Source organism: Papilio machaon, chromosome 8, assembly GCF_912999745.1.
Source record: "Papilio machaon chromosome 8, ilPapMach1.1, whole genome shotgun sequence".
NCBI classification, from domain to species: Eukaryota; Metazoa; Arthropoda; class Insecta; order Lepidoptera; family Papilionidae; genus Papilio; species Papilio machaon.
The window spans coordinates 7,819,974-7,838,570 of NC_059993.1; the positions used below are offsets into that span (position 1 = coordinate 7,819,974).

Sequence of the window (18,597 nt, forward strand, 5' to 3'; positions counted from 1 at the left end):
AAACTTTTACAGGACAAATTTGAAAGCAGGAAAAGCATTTATGTCAATTTCCTAGTAATTCTGACGAAGGAATAACGGAATAGAAACTTTTAATACCTTATTTCGACCTTTAGTGGATGAATTTCGTAAATAACTTTCTTAGTGCTCGTCTGCGTAGTAATCTGTGTGCAAGTCTATGCCCAATAGTTTCGGCTGTGCTTTTTATATCAGCCAGTCAGACAATCAATCAGTTTACTCTTTCATATTTTAGTAAGATAAATAATAGCATGGATCGACTACAAAAAGTATTACGAAATAATAGAAGCTTGTGTGACACAGATGTATTTCTGCGTTTCGATAGCACGAACTTCTTATTATCTTATTCAACGTGAGCTTCCACTGATAAAACACTTGTCCAAAAGTATAATAACATCCATTTGAAAAACCGAATTATTTGAATAATATCATCAGTAAATAAATTAAACAATAATAACCAGGCCTGTCCTAAACCGAGGGCGCCTTGCACCCTTTAAATACGTTTTTGGCGTTTAAATAGGTTTATCATTTTAAGTGTTTTAGACTGATTTTGGCGGCGCACCGGGGCTCCTAAAATGGTAAAGACTAAGAAGGTATGTATTCGAATAATTGTAAACTTCTTTAAATTCCCATTTTTATCCGATCCATAAAAAAAATCGCAAAGTATCAGAAAAAATATTTTGCCGCAACTGTTTGCACAGGCGTTATTTTGTTTTATTTTTCTGAAAAAATATAGTTTCAAGTATATAGTGTATAGATATATGTAGCAATTTAATTTAATTCTAAAACTAGCGGTTGTCTGCGTTTTCGTTAGCGCAGGGTAAAAAAAAGTAGCCTGAATATGACCTCGTATATCAGCTACCTTTCTGTTAAATCTCGTCACAATAGGTCCAGCCGTTCCGGAGATTACCCAAAACAAACGCGACCTTTTGGACGGACACAGATAGACAGAAATTTTAAAAATTGGCTTTTTGTCATCAGAAACGCAAATGAAAAATTAGTATGTATGAAATTGGATTTTTTTTAATTTAGAGTGTATATGTTTATAGAGAATGTTACACACAACACTCCAATTTTAATGATATGTATAGATATGGATAATGATAATGCAAATTTTTGATTTAATACGGAAAAAAGGAAAGTATTACAAGTCATAAAATACTTTTAAATTAACTTAGTGAATTAGGTTTCGGAACGCCATTATAAATGTCAACGACAGCTGACGTCAAGTCAATGGATAGGGCTGTGATTAAGGATTTAATATTTTATGATACCTCTATCGATGGCTTAAGTTGAAAGATAGTTTTATAAAAGTTTATTTTTTCGTCTTATCAATTGCACTTTTATCTTTTTTATCTATGCCTTATAAACATGGTGAATGTTAGTGAACTGTCGGAGATAGAGATACCAACTCATTATTATCTCCAGATTTAAAAAAAAAATTGCTAACTTACTTCGATGCATACCTCATGGGTCAGACTACGCAAACCATCAGAAGGAGTGTTTAAACTAAAAATAACCAGTAATTCTTTTTACAATTTGACGACTCACTTTAGTTGTTTAGAAAAATAACACATTTGACTGCATAATTCCTTTTCATCGAATCGTGCTTATCGATCAAAATTTATATAGAACAACACTAGCAAAGTAAGTGACCAATGAGAGGCTAGAACCTAATGTCACATGGCCTGTAGTGGGGAGGTCGTGACGAAGGAAAAGAGCGAAGGTTTCCGAACGAACGGTTCGTGAACGGCGGATCTAACGTAAAAGTTTATTTTATTCATTTTACGCTGTCGGGAGTCAACAAATTTTGCCGCTTAGCCGGCTGACTACAACGAAACTGTGAAAGTGTCGTGCTGTGAAATAAAATGAATTTAATTATTTAACATTTCATCTCTCTGTGCATAGTGAAAATATTTCAAAACTTTTCTCAGGTGTAAAAAGTTTCGGTAAGTTTCTTATTGGTTTTGTCACTATTGTTCCACGATCTCTGTTTGATTTTAGTTGATACGCGTGCATACCTGAGAGCGTTATCATAGTTTTATCACGTTATTCGTCCGAGTTACAAAACTGATTGCTTAGAATTGTCGCGTTTCAGCTATTCTGTAGTTACGAAACTTCAAATTTTGAAAATGTTAAATTACTCTCAACAAAATTGTTTATTCAACAACATTTACAGCTGTAATATTATGCCTAACTATTACTATGACGTTAAGCAATAATGAATTACCTTGAAATTATAATTTATGCGCCAACAAAAGAACATAATTACTGTCCCATTACATTACGTTACATTTGTAACGATAATTCTACAAACACGTACCTTCAAATAGAATGTCAATTTGTAAAAAAATGTCAAATAGTAATTGTTTTTTACAAGTTTCTACTTTTATTTTTTTATTTTGGATGTCAATTAAGACTTCAAACTTTTTAAATTATGATATTTAACTTTAACACACAAAATAAATTAAGGACACTTCCTGAAAATTATAACAATTATGATTTTATAAGTTATTTGTTAGAACTAACTTATAAGATAATATTCTAAGTTGTAGAAACATTGTCACTGCATATTTATTCTGACAACTTAATCATACTTCAAGTATCAAGTCTTAAAAATCTGGAAAGGAACATAACATACTTGTTTAGTACATAGAAATATACATAATGTTTGTAGTTGTTCCCTTATGTAGTCAATAAGCTATTGTTCTTAAAGTCTTGTATACAGGGGTGTTCACATTTCCCTATTAAATCTCAAATCCATCCATTAAGAGTTTCATAGCCATTATGTGAGTACATACCATAGAGAATGATAATTTTATTTTGAAAGCAAACATGATCAAATATGTCATTTTATATTTTGACCTTTAAAAGTTTTATGCCAACACATTTCTTTTAGCACAATGCTTCTATTTGTATACACTTAAATATTTATTAAGAAGGAACACGAATTGAATGTTCAAGAAACACTAGCAGTTCGACAAACAAAAAATAAAAAGCAAAAGGAACAGAGAGATGAGATGCATACAAAACATTCACAAAAAAAAGTTATCCCATTCAGATTGACCATGTCCATGCATTTATTTATTATATTTGCCCGCGACTCCACGAAAAAAAAAGTAGGTTTTATAAGTAGCCTATGTGTTTTTCAAGACTATGATTTACATCCATGCCGAATTTCATCAAGATCTGTTGAACCGTTCCGGAGATACCATAAAATATAGATCCATCCATACATCCACCTAAACATTCGCATTTAAAATATTAGTAAGATAATGTTAGTAAGATTATTAACATTCTTTATATGTTAAAAAAATGTGGAAGAGAAGTTATCTGTTTCCTGGCTCTGCAAAGAATTGGTAAATGCCTTTTTGGCCAAATGAAATGTTATCCGTTTTAGACAAAGGAAACAAAGCATTCTGCCAGGTTATTATTTTTAAGATTTATATCGTTGGCCAGTTTTATCACTTGTAAATTGTGATAGCGGCCTTTTGTTTGGCGCAATCCGCTCGGGGTATTGTTTCGTTCGCTGATTAAACACAATAAAAATTACGGATCTGTGCCGTGCAGTAACAAGGCTATTCGCGACTAGTTTGTCTTTTACACTGTTTTGCACAATTTGAAAAAAAAATCGATACCCGTTTTGTTTATTTTTGCTCATTGTGTTCATTTACAAACCGCAAAATTTATTTAATCGTAGATGAAATAATTAAAAAAAGTCATTGTATTAAACAAGGTAAAAAAAAAATAAGTTGAACGCCACTAAAACATTAAATGGATGAAAATTGTAACCTCTTTTTGGCTCCATGTAGCGTACGGTTTCAAGGACAAATCTCTCCTCGATGATTTTTTTTAACTACCTATATATACCTAGGAAGCCTTTGCCTGCGTCATCTATACTTTATGAAAACTATGTTCTACAGATTGCACGATTAATTGGTCTTTTGTTAGTATGTAGATATGATATAAAAGTAACCGCGTTTGTACTTGAATGCAATTGAATTGTTATCAAATCTTACGATAAAATCTAAGCGTATATTATACCGCACGATAAGATTGTCCTGACCAATCACATTTCTAGAATGTTCTTTTATTAATATTAACAACCTCTTATTACTCCCCAAATTACCTCCTAAAAATCATATTATAAAGAAGAATTATTTGTATTTTTGAACATAATGCATTAAACTTTTATTTTTTTATCATTTTAACAGTGGCAGTCGTCAGCAACAACTACATCTCTTTGCACGAATAAGTCCTCTTTCTCCTTTTCCATCTCACCCTTAAAAAAAAAACTGTAAAGTTTTCAAGAATAAAAAGAAACAAATTCTGTTGACCATTTACAGGTATAAATGGACTGAGCCGATTATCCAATGAAATTAAAATATAAAAGTCGCTGTAATTTAATCAATTTTATTTTAACCTCATTCAATAAAAATAAATTAAAGTAAATTAAAAATAAATTAAAGTAAGTAGAAATTTTACAAATTAAAATGCAATTGGAATTGCAAAAAAAGTCAACAAGTTATCGAGTGACGTAATATTTGAGTGTTTTTAGCTAGCAAGAGCTAAGTCTAGATTACGTAGTGCCCGGTGCTATGGCTTCTATGAGTAATGACCACTCAGCTCTTAACATACTTTGTATTTGATAGCTATTATAAAAGATTAGTCATAATAAGTACACATTTGTATAGGTGCGAAATTAATATCTATTTGAAAGAAAACACAATATTAAAATGTAAAGAAAATCAATATATATATCAATACATAGTATAAAACAAAGTCGCTTTCGCTGTATGTCCGTATGTATGCTTAGATCTTTAAAACTACGCAACGGATTTTGACGCGGTTTTTTTTAATAGATAGAGTGATTCTTAAGGAAGGTTTGTATGTATAATAAATGCATAATATAGTAGAGAAACACTGATAAATTTAAAGGTTTCTAATGTGAACGCTGTGAACGTTGTGTATAAGGACATTCTGTAGTAGGTATATTTTGCGTTGCACCCGTGCGAAGCCGGGGCGGGTCGCTAGTATTTTAATATTTTGATAGAAGTGCCATTTTAATAGGCAACATTTGACACTTCAAAATCCAATAACGTAACCTTGTAATGACGGCATAAATTTTTTTTTGAACTTAGAATTGCACAGTTGTTCAACTTTTTTCAAATTTCGATTACTTATTTATTGTAATCGTATCAATCAAACGTCGTTACAATATTGCGTCAGTGATTTTTTTTCTTTTTAAATATTAAGGATGTTACAAAAAAATCGAACAAAGAACACCGAAGAACATTTCATAACAACAATTCGACTCACATATATTTGAAGTCAAAATCGATTTATCCATTTTAATCGATGTTTTTAAGCTGATCCCTCGGAATGAAGTTAAAATTGATAGATGTCAATTGTGACCTATCAAATTGGCCCTGCTATAATAATAAACTTAAGAAAAAGTCGATGCATATAACAATACTGTTATTTCCTAAGGGCGTCGAATTTTATGTCTGCTTAACTATTTTCTTGGTGTTTTACAACTTACAAACATACTGATAAACATTATTACATCATCCCTCTTTTTATTTTTCCTTCCTTATAAATTTTTGATCGTTACGTGGAAAATGAAAACATTCCATGATAAAATATATAAAAATGTTAACCTATTATGTTTATTAGTAATCCATATCGCATCGTCCATACATTTATTTATATTGTTTCAATCATCAAATATGCGGCAAAGATAACAGACGATAAATTGTCGCGGTAACGTTCGTAGAATGATAGACTTTATCGGAACAATCGCAGATATCGGAAAGTCGGCCATCGAGCACCTCAGTGGCTACGTGTCCGTGGAACGAACAGTACAGACAAAAAGACAGACATGGCAGAGTATCGCGCTAATAAAGCCGGCATCAACGCTGAGGCACAGGCGAGAATCAACAGCAAGTACAATGATGATATCGCCCATGAAACACTAGAATGGATCAAGACACTAACTGGCTCGCCTGCTGACACCTCGGGCAATGTCGACAACCTTTACGAGGTGCTCAAAGACGGCACGCTTCTCTGTAAATTGGTCAACGCTATACAAGAGGGTTCGGTAAAAAAGATTAACCAGTCAACCATGGCCTTTAAGTGCATGGAGAATATCAACGCATTCCTCGAAGCAGCGAAGAAGTTAGGAGTACCGCCGCAAGAAACCTTCCAGACTATTGACCTTTGGGAGAGACAGAATTTGTATTCGGTGGTGATTTGTCTACAGTCATTGGGCAGAAAGGCGGGTAATTACGGCAAGCCTTCTATCGGGCCTAAAGAAGCGGAGAAGAATGTCCGCGAATTCACCGAGGAACAACTCAAGGCGGGGCAGAACGTCATCTCTCTGCAGTACGGTAGCAACAAAGGCCAGCAGTCCGGTATTTCGTTCGGCAACAGACGTCAAATGTGATATTATTAATTTATATGTATTTTTTTATAAAATTTAATAAACAGTATTTTATATTTTCTTAATTTTTTTTCTTAATTCAGGTGTGGCAAATCGAAATACTTTAGAGAATACGTAACTAGGAGTGATTAGATAAACTCCAGTCGATCGTAGGTATGACTATAAGTGCAATATTGCAATAAAACGAGCTGTAATACGATTTCGATAATATCATAATAATCATGTAATTGCAATTTAATTGCAGTAATTAATTTTTCTTCTGTATTATAAACCTTAACTCAAAGAGCATTATTATTAAATATTACATAAACATTATTTTATGTAAATTGTCGTAATGTCACGTAATCCCAAATAATTCACAAAATGATTAGTGAAATGTTGTATTTTATATACACACTAAAAGACAGTATTTTAATTAAAATTTATACTAAAATAACAAATGATACAAGACCTTTAGTAAATGTTAGGGGCCAAATTTACTCCCCTGAGGTAAACTACGTTGACAGCGCTACTGTGTATCGATCCAACAAGCCAATAACTCTTGTATGCAATGCAGCATTGACGTACTTAGTACTTTATACATGTATATTTTTTACGGTCTGTCTGAATTCATTGTTAGCATTGTTTCCGAGTGATTTATGTAATCGAACGCTTTATCGAGGTTTGTCATGAAATTAAACAGTAAAATTTTATTCAGTTTGACATATTTTATTATATTATACGGAATATTTCTGATCATTGCACTCTTCTTCTTTAATTTTTTGTAAAAATATATGCTGATGTCTAAAGATCTAAGTATTATTATGCACATATTACATTATGTTTGGTCAGTATGTAACAGGCAGTGCTTGTTTTCATATTTATATGTCGTGGGAAACTTTCATAATGTAATCGATAGGTTATAAGATGATCCTAGTACAAATATTTCCTTGTTTGTAAAATAAAAACGTGAAATGATATCAAAAAATATTGGATATTGAATGCGTCACCATATTATGAAAATGTATGAAAATTAACAGTTATTTACTGCTGTAACTGACGCACTGACGCAAAGGCTTTTGCAGAAAAACAGCGCTTATTTCTGAAAAGTAATAAGCACAATGCTGAGTAAAGGCCTTGTCCATTCAGCATTGCAAACCTAGTACGAACTTTGATTTTTTATACTTGTTAATATGTACATGCCTGTTGCTTTTTTATTTTTTTATATAGGTTTTGTGTTTTTTTCCCTCCTTTCAGCATGTTTGGTATTTTTTTTTTACATTTTTATTGTTTACTTTCTAATTATTGTTTTCTTTCTGAATGGATTAAATGAGTTTATTATAATTATTATTATATTATGGTGAAAATATGTCAAATATTGAAGTTCTATAATAAAAGATTAGAGACTTCTATTGCTTTTAGCGTTTTGAATCAATATTTAGTTGCTAATCAATTAAGTCTACTTATTCATACTACAGTTTTGTATTAACAGTTGAAACGAAGCATATAAATCTCGTTCACTTTTACTTGTACAGTCTCATAGAAATTCTATTAATAATTTTAGTTTAATTGTTTCTATAAATACGATACAAATGAGTCATAGGCCAGGAAGACACGGTCACGCGTCGCTAACACCGGAACCACGGATGTCCGATCCACACCGTTTGAATTATGGCTTTGAATGTACATACATCTATTTCATTCACACCTACTAGTTTCAATGTATGTTAGAGTGAAAAGAAATCATGTTCATTGCTCGAAAATGTTCACGCCATATGTTTTTGTGGGGTGTAATGAACCTTTTTGTTTATAAAACTGGGGTGTTTTGTCTCGGCGCAGGCGCATATATTATTCTTACGTAACAATACACGATCGGTTGATTGTAGACGTAAACAATAGTAATGAAATCGTTAAGAGAAATAAATATAGCCTAACTCATTTTGCAATGAACTGTACACATATTCAAAACATTATTTTTACTGTAAAGTGAATTCTTATATAAGACATCTTATTAGAATTCACATCTTTGCTTTAATACATTAATGTATGCAATACATTTAGATAAGATTAGCTTTTACCCGTGACTCCGTTCGCGCGGAATTTAAAAAAAACTTTATAACTAGCCTATGTGTTCTTCCAGACTATGTTCTACATTTGTGCCAAATTTCATTAAGATTCGTTGAGACGTTCCGGAGATACCTTCGAACGAACATCGATCCATCCAAACATTCGCATTTATAATATAAGTAAGATTAGAGTATTATGTAATGCTATAGTATTAAATTTCTTGTAATTATAATTTATTTATAACATTTATATTGATTTTATGCAAAAAAAAATGAAAGCGAAAGAATATTTTGAATTAAATTTAAATTAAAAATGTAACCACGTAAACTAACTAACTAGGGTGACGCAGTGACCCAAATTAGGCCTTGGCCTCCGACAACAAAAGTCTCCACTTTTTCCGATCCCGCGCCGTCCCGACCCAATCTCGGACCTGTAGGTCCCGAAGATCTCTATTTACCTCATCTATCCAGCGATATTTGGGACGGCCAACTGGACGCCGACCACTCGGTCGTCCCATATATGCGCGTTTGACACCACGAACATCATCCATTCTTTCTAAGTGGCCGAGCCAGCGGAGTCGTTGCGCTTTTATCTCGCCAATGATGTTGGGCTCGGCCACCAGTTTCTCAATCTCAGTGTTTTTTCTGATGCGCCACGTTCCATCCTCTTTTTGCACTGGCCCTAAAATTTTTCTTAAAATACCTTAACCACGTAAACATGAAATGATTTTCCAATAAAGTGAAAGTATAACGTTACTACATTTATCAATGAAGTATACGGATGATTGAAATCTAATATCACATGAAATTAAACGAAACGAAAGTGCATAATTATCTCCATAAACTACCACTAGTTTAACACCATGATACTGCACGTTTAGAAAATATAGCGTCTATTAAATGTAAAAGCATGTTAACTTTCATATAAATTGACACCTATCAATTCATCCGTTAACGTCAAGTAACAACTTTTATGTTGTAACTAGTTGTCGCCCACGACTCCGTTCGCGCGGAATTACGTAGTAGTAAGTTATCTATGTGATCTTCCAGATTATGTTCTATATTTGTGCCAAATTTCATCAAGATTCGTTCAGCCGTTCCTATATCCAAACAAAACTTCCATCCATCCATCTAAATATTCGCATTTATAATATTAGTACGATTCATGGTTCGTGTTGCCATTAAATAGGATTCAATCTTGTCTATACGTAAAGAGGTTATAAAGATAACTTTTGGTGGATTAAAAAAAACAAATCAATTTATGTTCGTACCAATAAATTTCATAGGTTTCCTCTGCCGACAGACCAGAGCAAAAGTATATATGCATATGTACTAGTAAATAAAGTATAAAATAGTGACATACATAAGACAAACTTTAGAAAAATATAATGAAAAAGCTTTTGTTTTTAATATGAAAAATAAAAAAAAAATACCACAGACTATCACAAAGATCTATTAAATTACTAGCTAAATGATGCCGTACGTAAGTGGAATTCAGGGTAATCCGTTAATCCTGGCTTATTTGAACTGTTCTCTGATCCTATCATTATGCGTACAATACACGCTAACTGGTCAGCGTGATATTACTGAGGACAATACAATAAACTGAGTACATCTTGATACTTGAGAGTACAACTATGATGAAGCAAAACATTTCTTTTTTAATACGTGATTCTGGTACCGAAAAATGCATTCAGTTTGTCTTCACCTCAATAAAATAAACCACGTTAAATGATGCTTTACGTAAGTGGAATTTAGGGTTTTAACACGTTCAATGCTGCTATGATTTTCACATAACAAAGCGAGCACGCAAGACGAGTTGACGGCACTGAACGTGTTAGAGGCACTGCTATGACCACTTACTGTAAAACATTCAAATTGATTTGGTTAGTAAGGTTATTGTTTGCCTTGTTTTTTTTGATGAATATTATTTTTTAACGAAGAGTTACATATAGACTAATTCTCTGCTAAATTTAGGTGCATCTGTAAACTGTTAAGGTCCTTACTAAATCTCAGAACATTTAATATTCAATAGCGTGTTATTCGTGTTAGAATTCCGGCGCCTACCGCGGTACGCATCGGTAATACGACGCCGCGCTTGTCAGGTTTCCCAAGCTCGTCTGTGGTCAGACCTGCCCTCGATACTACACGATACCTCTCTAACTATTGTATAAAGAAACGATAGTTGATTTTAAGTGGATTTGTTTGTGATTATGGTTTAAGTAGCTTTCCTATTGGGAGGTTTGTTAAACATTTTATCCATGTTATCCGAAGATCTGATTACCGTTAATTCGTATTCGTCCCGTTACTTCGGATAATTTGTAACGGGACTGGATTCGCTCCGGACTGTAATAAATAATTTCAATTAACAAAATAGATAGTCGGTTCTTTCCAGCACGAGCCAAGCAATAAGAATTAATATGTCTAAATTTGATTATCCAATTTTCGTTGAAATCTGAGAAACCTTGGTACATCTTCGATTACATTTGCAAATAACAAAGCTTCAAAACAGACAGTGAAAGCTTTATAAATAAATACACTTACAATACTGTACGAGTAAATGTTCAATATACAAAGTGATCCGTCATCTCGGAGAAAGTATACAGTGCACTTTGTGTCAGTGGCTGACCCGTGTTACAGCCGTGTACAAAGGCTTGCATTAACTTTCATACAGTCTTGTCAAACGCGAAAGTTGATGACTGTAATTGTTTGATTTGCTGCAAGTGAATGAAATGTGTGAGATCTGTAATGTTGCGGATAGACGTTTCAGTCTTCACTTAATAAGATTAATTACCTACTACTTTCGTTTAAAAATGTTTAGGAACTGCTTCATAAGTTTGAGATATAGATGTATTCTAAATGCGCAATCAATAGCTGAAATGTTTTGGGGCACTGGAGCCAGTTTAATATAACTTTAAGCTTAGCAATCTAACAACTTCGTCGACTACTAATTCAGTTATTACTATAATAAATTAACTCTTCGATTAGAGAGAGAACTCCTTAAAACTCAGTCTTTTTATTCCCTTTATTACGTCATATCTATATATAAACGACTATCTCTTCGAGATCTACGCCACGTGAACGTCTGTTAATAGGTGGAACATGTTATTCTCACGTTCAACACGTGCAAGTGCGTCGCAGTGGGGGACACAATTGATTCGTCCTCGCGCTCCCCCGATAATTTGCTCGTTAACCTGCCCATCGATACTCGACCTCAGCAGTAATTGTTTGCTCACCCATTTTATGTGCACATCACATTAGCGACCCGCTTAACCTCTGTACTCATGTGTTGAACCATTGCATGACGTTATTGATTGGCGTAAGCTTATCAGCCTGCGGGTTTTGAAATTCAAACTATGGTTAAGCTATACTTTTAGGAACAAACCGTACCAGACTTTTTAGTAAAACATTGAATAAATACGGTTCTATTTATCTAACTCTAGAACGGTACATATTGTTTAAACTTATTATGTTACCCACGTGAAGTGACGAGTAATAGAAAACAGAAGCCAACGTAAGTAGAGAGGCATTAAAATAGGGTGAATGTACATTTACCTTTCCTAGCTGTGAAGACAGATCGATAATAAACTCTAGCTATGATTCCTGAAATGTGGCGTATTTATTTGTTCATAGGCTTCAACTATGATATTCTAAAATAGACTTTTTGCGGTTACTTCTCGATGACTCAACTCTCGTCACTTAACAACGCAACAACATTTAGTTAGGAATAAGTACCACTATAAAAGTGGTACCTATAAACTGGTAATGTAAAATATGTGCTGGAAGGCTTCTCTCCGTAAAGCGTTTGCTACTTGATGTCGATTAACCCACATGTCGCCAAGTGGCTGTCGCAGTTTCCTTGGCCACCTCTCGCACCGTTGTAACGGTATGCATCGTCCTAATAATCTACTTGCAAATTCATTATGTTTTGCGGACTGCATTTACATATGTATTTTCACATCAAATGCAATGTACAGTGTGATGCTTTTAATCGTTTCTACGCTAATAGTTAAGTCCAAAGTAGATTGTGTAGTCTAAAAATGACTTCTTTATACGATGACGATAACTATACGAAGGTGATTATCACAAATATTCGTGCTAGGCCCAATAGAAAATATATAGTAACTTAATACGTCATAATGACGTCATCTGTGTCCGAAGTCTTCCGTGACGTACAGTTCGTGTTATAAAATTGTAATAATGAAATGTAATGTATAAACAATGTAATTAACTGTTACTTAACACAGCGGCCTACTGACGTACGCGTCGGACTGAGACGGCACGGATTACTAATGTAATTCATTAATTAATATTTCATCTTTTATCTAAAGATGAAACCGTACCGTTTCTATACTTGCAGTGTGGAACCGCCTTAACATTAGTGTCAATCGGGAGAAGTAAACTGCAATCTATATTTAGAAACATGATAAATATAATTAAAGATAAACATCGACCAAACATACGTTATATTCATTCAATTAAAATTCAAACTTTTAACCAGGTCTCAACTCAAACGGTTTAACTATACTCGTATACTGGGCTAACACTACTTCGCATTAAAGTCTCGATTCTTTCAACTACAACCGGTTACGTCAGACCGAAGATGTTAATTAAAAAAACATGCGATAAAAACAAGATCGTCGAGTCTATACAAGTACCGGTAACTTTTTAACGATCAAGTTGTATGGGGAGTCACCAAATGCGGCGACAGGCCTTGGCATTGAGGGAACTCGATGACTAATACGATGATTTTTTTATCAGATTCACTGACGTAAAATACAAGGAAAAATAAGCTCTGCGCCTTTGAACATACAGTCGAACTTTTATACAAAGAAACCTCTATAAGCGAGAAAAATATCGCGGTGCCTTGGACTCTCGCTTATCGTTCCCTTAGCTAACAACACCGCATAAGTCATTTTTATCAACTTTACAGGAGACGAAAAAAACTGACTAGTTAAAAAAAAATCGGTGAATTTTTTTTAGTTATTTCTTAATAAATATGCTATTTAGCGGTTAAGAAATAACTATTTCTTTAGTTTTGGTCGATTTACTTTATTTTAACTTTTTAAATGTATTTTACCTTTCAATTATCATGTGATCATTAGTTAGACGCGTATAGCGTTGCCAGGGGTCCGGATAAAGCCGGACATAGGTAGGCTTTTTGATTAAGTGTCCGCCCAAAATAAACGGTTTTCCGGCTTTTGTTAGGCTTTTTACATTTCCCAAACAAGAGTGTATCTATTAATACTGAGACGAAATCCTAAATAATATAGGGTGTCCGACCTTATTACCCAAATGTCCGGCCAAACTGGTCTGTCCGGCTAGTAGGTTTGGCGACCTGGCAGCCCTAGACGCGGAAAGAGCAGCTTCATCTAATATAATAGCATTTAAATGTGAAAACCGCCAATTTTCGACTTCAGCGGTGTTGTAAGCTAAGGGACGTTATTCAGGTTCGACTTTCATTTGAATAGAAGAAAATGATATACGATAACTAATATTACAGAACATATGTAACTTCTTTCTATCCCAAAACTTCCATCTAAAATACCAACTCTAGTTTTTTTTTAATCCTCACTTTTTAGCTTGTTACTTCGAATAACTTTGTACATAAGAACCTTCCAAAATTGGGTTAGCAATCGAACTATTTATTGTCTATTGTCTTCCAAGTATACATTGATTTCTTAGTCATGATTACTTCAACGAGATATTACCTTTTTCGTTATAACACATCTAATAGTAACGGTACATTTAGAATCATCTTTGGGTCGACATTGGAAAGTGTGATCTGTTTCGCACATAATAGGATCAGTCTCGGAAAGTGAACCTGTTGTTATGAAGAAATGATCGTTCCGTTCTAATTAACACTTCGCTTTCAAATAGATAATATAAATAATGGTAATAATTTTAGTCTGTGTAAGGCAAGACATCAATGAGAATATTTTGACGTTATGGAGAAATATATACATACATTTATCATACAAGTTTTCTGTAGTACATAACACTTATTGTGTGTTATAAATTAAAATAATAATATTAATAATAATAATAATAATTTATTTATTTCAGATAAACATCCATTAATTGTTAGTACAGTGTTTTACTTAAAAACTATGTTAGTAATAACTTATATCTAAAACAATAACTTATACATACAATATATTTTATATCTGCACATGGGCATTAACCCAGTGCTTCCACAATGGGCTATCCACGCGACTCGCAAACACCTCCAGGATAGTGTTACGGCTGCCGCGCACCCGCTCCATCAGGGAGGCAATGTGCTTGCGCCGAATCGCGGCGAAACCATCAACCCGCGCCTCTGCAAACATCCCCGACGCACTGCAGTGGCGCGGCAGCCCCAACAGTGCCCTGAAGGCGTTGTTATATTGTACGCGTAGGGCGTTGTACGCGCGTTAATGCTTTTTTATGTAAAAGTAAACAAAATATAATACCTTAATTACAAGTTTACATCATTTTTTTTAGGAACAAAAACGACATCTACAGACTCTTAGTCCGTACTCTTTTTTGCACATTTTCCTATTGTTGATTACAATTATGAATTACTTTTTATTTATTATTACTTTTTTATTTTTTTTTATTTAGTGGCTTATCAACATTCTGTGGTCATGGACGCAGGATCAAGTTTACATAATTGTAGTCTACACCATTATATTATTGTATATCAACTCTATGTGTAAGGAAATAAGGACTAAATTATCATATTCAATGTTAAAGACATGTTTGGGATATGAGAAGGTTTTATTCTCACGGGCAGAGAGCTCTTGAGGCGTCAGTAAACCTGCTTATTGAGCCTGGGGCAGGTGCGTCTATTTATAACGCCTCAGCATTGATGCGTAATCTGACATCAACCGTTCTTAAACCACTTGATGCTAAGTACGTCTTGAAATCAGAATTCTAAGTTAGAAGATCAAAGTTTATTATGTATGGTACAATTAAATGAAATGCAATTCATAGTTTAAGATTCATATTTGAGTGAGAGAAAAAAGAATATTGCTGTATGGTCTTTCAGTTGTTTAGATGGATGGATGTTTGTTTGAAGATATCTCCGGAACGGCTCAACGGATCTTGATGAAATTTGACTCAGATGTACAACATCGTCTGGAAGAACACATAGGCTACTAATTAAGTGTTTTTTTTTAATTCCTCGCGGATGGAGTCACGGTCAAAAGCTTGTAATATTATAAATGCGAATGTTTGTATGGATGGATGTTAGAAAGTATATACTAAACAACTGCATGTATCTCGCTGAAATTTGGCATGGATGTAGAACATAGTCTGGATGAACTCAGGCTACAAATTAAGATTTTTTCATTACGCACGGACGAAATCGCAGGCGACGGGTAGTTAAAAATATTGACAATTGAAAGTTTATACTATTTTTTAGCAATATAACTTGGTAGATGATACAGTTTGTCTCCTTGCTTGGTATATTCGCAGTTCTTATGTATTAATGTTCGTGAAAATTTTGATTGAAAGTGATTACGGGCCAGCCGACCCCGGAGGTCGCAGCCAATTTGTGCCCATGACTCATACGGTGGTGAGACCTCAGCTACCGCATTTATTTATAACAAGAATTGAAACTTATATTTTCACATGTTTACAAAATACTTAGTCAATGTGTAAACTATGAAATAATTTCATACTAATCCCTTAGAATAGTACAAGAGTACAAACTGCGCAATGCGTATTGTCTACGTAAATTTGTTCACGGCACAGCTGTCCCTAATGGGTCTTTGTGGTGATTCATTTTGTAAACCGATTTTTAAATTAATTCACTTATCGTTGATTTCTGAGACCAAATCCTTTTATAAAACATACCGTCATCCCTTTCATTATCTTTTACAGAACAGAGATAACAATATATTTTATACAGGGATTTTGGTCTTAGAAACCAACGATTATGAATGTTAAGGCGTTTAATTAAATGTTAACTTTAGATACCGCATCCATAAAACTTTTTAGCAAGAGGATTGTTTTGTTCACACTCTTATATCCAGTAAAGTAAGCAATATATGATAATCTAATTTAAAAAACAATGTCTCTTTTGGAATAATCGATTATTAGTGGTTTTTTTTCTTCTTTTTTTACCCCTCCACTATTAAAGTTTGTCCGTTAGCTTAGAGAATGACTCCCTTGACCAAGTCAAAAAGGTCTTCGATACTGCAATGTCTGTCCACTCCCTGATATTCCTTAGCCAATACTTCTTTATAGGTCCAATGCGTCTCTTTCCAGCGATTTTGCCCATCATAGTTGGTGAATATGGTATTTCTTATGTCGCAATTGTTTTTCCTATCAGAATATACAAGTACTGTTTACATTAATCTAAATAAATACATATAAATTATAACGATAGTGACACGTTGTTTGCAACTTAGTTCACAATTTCACACATTGTAAATGTTAAAATGTTTTAAAGGTTTAACTTTGGTATTGACGTTACGTACAATCCAATATGCTTGTGTTGGCTTCGCAGATTGAAACCTTGTCCGAAGATTAAATTATTAAAGTGTATAATAAAGAATAACATATCGTAATTTTACTTACAAAAATTTGTCTGGATTTTCTAAATAATGACTGAAGGAAGAAAACTGGGAAAAATCGTAACTGAGGTTTAGCCGAAAACTTTAGATTTAGGGCGATAGTTATTTAAACGATGTTTCAAAATATTAAAGTCGGATGTAGTTTTTAACTTGACTTACTTTAACTTTATTAAGTTCCTTGTTACGTTTATTTATGAGGTCAGCAATCATTTTGCCCGGATCAATAAAATGAAATGTGTGAACATAAGCTCCTAATTTAACAACGAAACATCTAATATTTGATCTATATAGAGTCATCAGGGACATAAATCTTAGATACACGACCCATGGAGGTGCGGTCATTTATTTCCTTTCGCTGAAAAGGGCACAGTTTGAGGTCGGGTCGGATTTAATGTTCCGTATGACCGGGATAACAAGTTCATTGTAACATAAACTCTATTGTTTGCACTATAGAGTCTAAATTATCGAAGGTATATAGGATAGTGGTCTTAAAAGCGTTGTACTCTCTAAAGTGTCGCGGTCAGTGACATGGTCGACTTGGCGGTTGTAAGGACGACTGCGGTGCTTTGACCTCATATCGGTCGGATTATCAACTTTATACAAATTAATTGCTTTCTAACAACGTTATTTATTAGCTATGTGGATTAGGATAATGATATCACTCGCTCATACAGAAATTTCGAAACATTTTTACTGATAATCTTATTTTCATGCAGATAATGTAACGGTGAAATTCCACTCCTGTTATACTTGTCTATAAATTTAATATAAATAAAATTTGAGGGTCTTTATGTTATATCGAAAAAAACACATTTTGTACATTTGATGTACGTACGTTGCTGGTAGCGAAAAATCAATTTTTGAATTTTGATCTTTCATTTCATTCCGGAACGGCTGGACATATTTTGACGGGAAGATAGTTTATGTACCTGGGTATGTCGTAGACTACTTTTTCTTTTTCTGAGCTGACAAAGTCGGGCGACCGCTGGTAATAAAAATATTTATTGACCGCTAGTTATGACAAGGACGATATGTTTGTATACAATTTTTCCAGTTATGGAAACCCTCAGGAATATTCAAAATATAATATCAAATATTGATTTAAATGTAATAGTACTTTATCGAGCCTTTATTGTTAACTTATTTGAGGATTATAGTCAATACTTAGTAATAAATTGGATCTATCTTGTGCGGAATCATGACCTGTTTTGTGTTCCCAATAGCGAAGCACCAATAATTCTCAATAACGTTGCTTATCGTATTCAATTGTACGATGTATGAACTGTATAGAGTTGTTATTTAATTATATTTTACTAGCTGTCGCCCGCGACTCCGTCCGCGCGCAGTTAAAAAAAAAATGAAAAATAGATGTTGGCCGATTCTCAGACCTACTGAATATGCTCACAAAATTTCATGAGAATCGGTCAAGCCGTTTCGGAGGAGTGCGGTGACGAAAACTGTGACACGAGAATTTTATATATTAGATGTTATATGGCTCGAGACTTCGTTCGCTTGAATTAAAAAAATTGAGTCA

General features: G+C 33.7%; 2 protein-coding genes across 3 annotated transcripts in view; both read left to right on the forward strand.

Annotated features, from left to right (window-relative positions):
- The first annotated feature begins 1,724 nt into the window (after nt 1-1,724).
- Nucleotides 1,725-18,597, forward strand: part of LOC106720350 (myosin heavy chain 95F) — a 39,987-nt gene continuing 23,114 nt past the window's right edge. For both annotated transcript variants that reach the window (XM_045679116.1, XM_045679117.1), the window contains exon 1: nt 1,725-1,964. The gene's annotated coding sequence lies outside the window, so the exon portion shown is untranslated. The remainder of the gene's footprint in view (nt 1,965-18,597) is intronic.
- Nucleotides 5,764-6,498, forward strand: LOC106720349 (myophilin). The gene has a single exon (XM_014515003.2). The coding sequence runs from the start codon at nt 5,897-5,899 to the stop codon at nt 6,458-6,460; it is 564 nt and encodes a 187-aa protein (XP_014370489.2). The 5' UTR covers nt 5,764-5,896; the 3' UTR covers nt 6,461-6,498.

Bases quoted from the DNA above. Each gene is read 5' to 3' on its own strand.
- LOC106720349 (XM_014515003.2), top strand. From the start codon at position 5,897: ATGGCAGAGTATCGCGCTAATAAAGCCGGCATCAACGCTGAGGCACAG.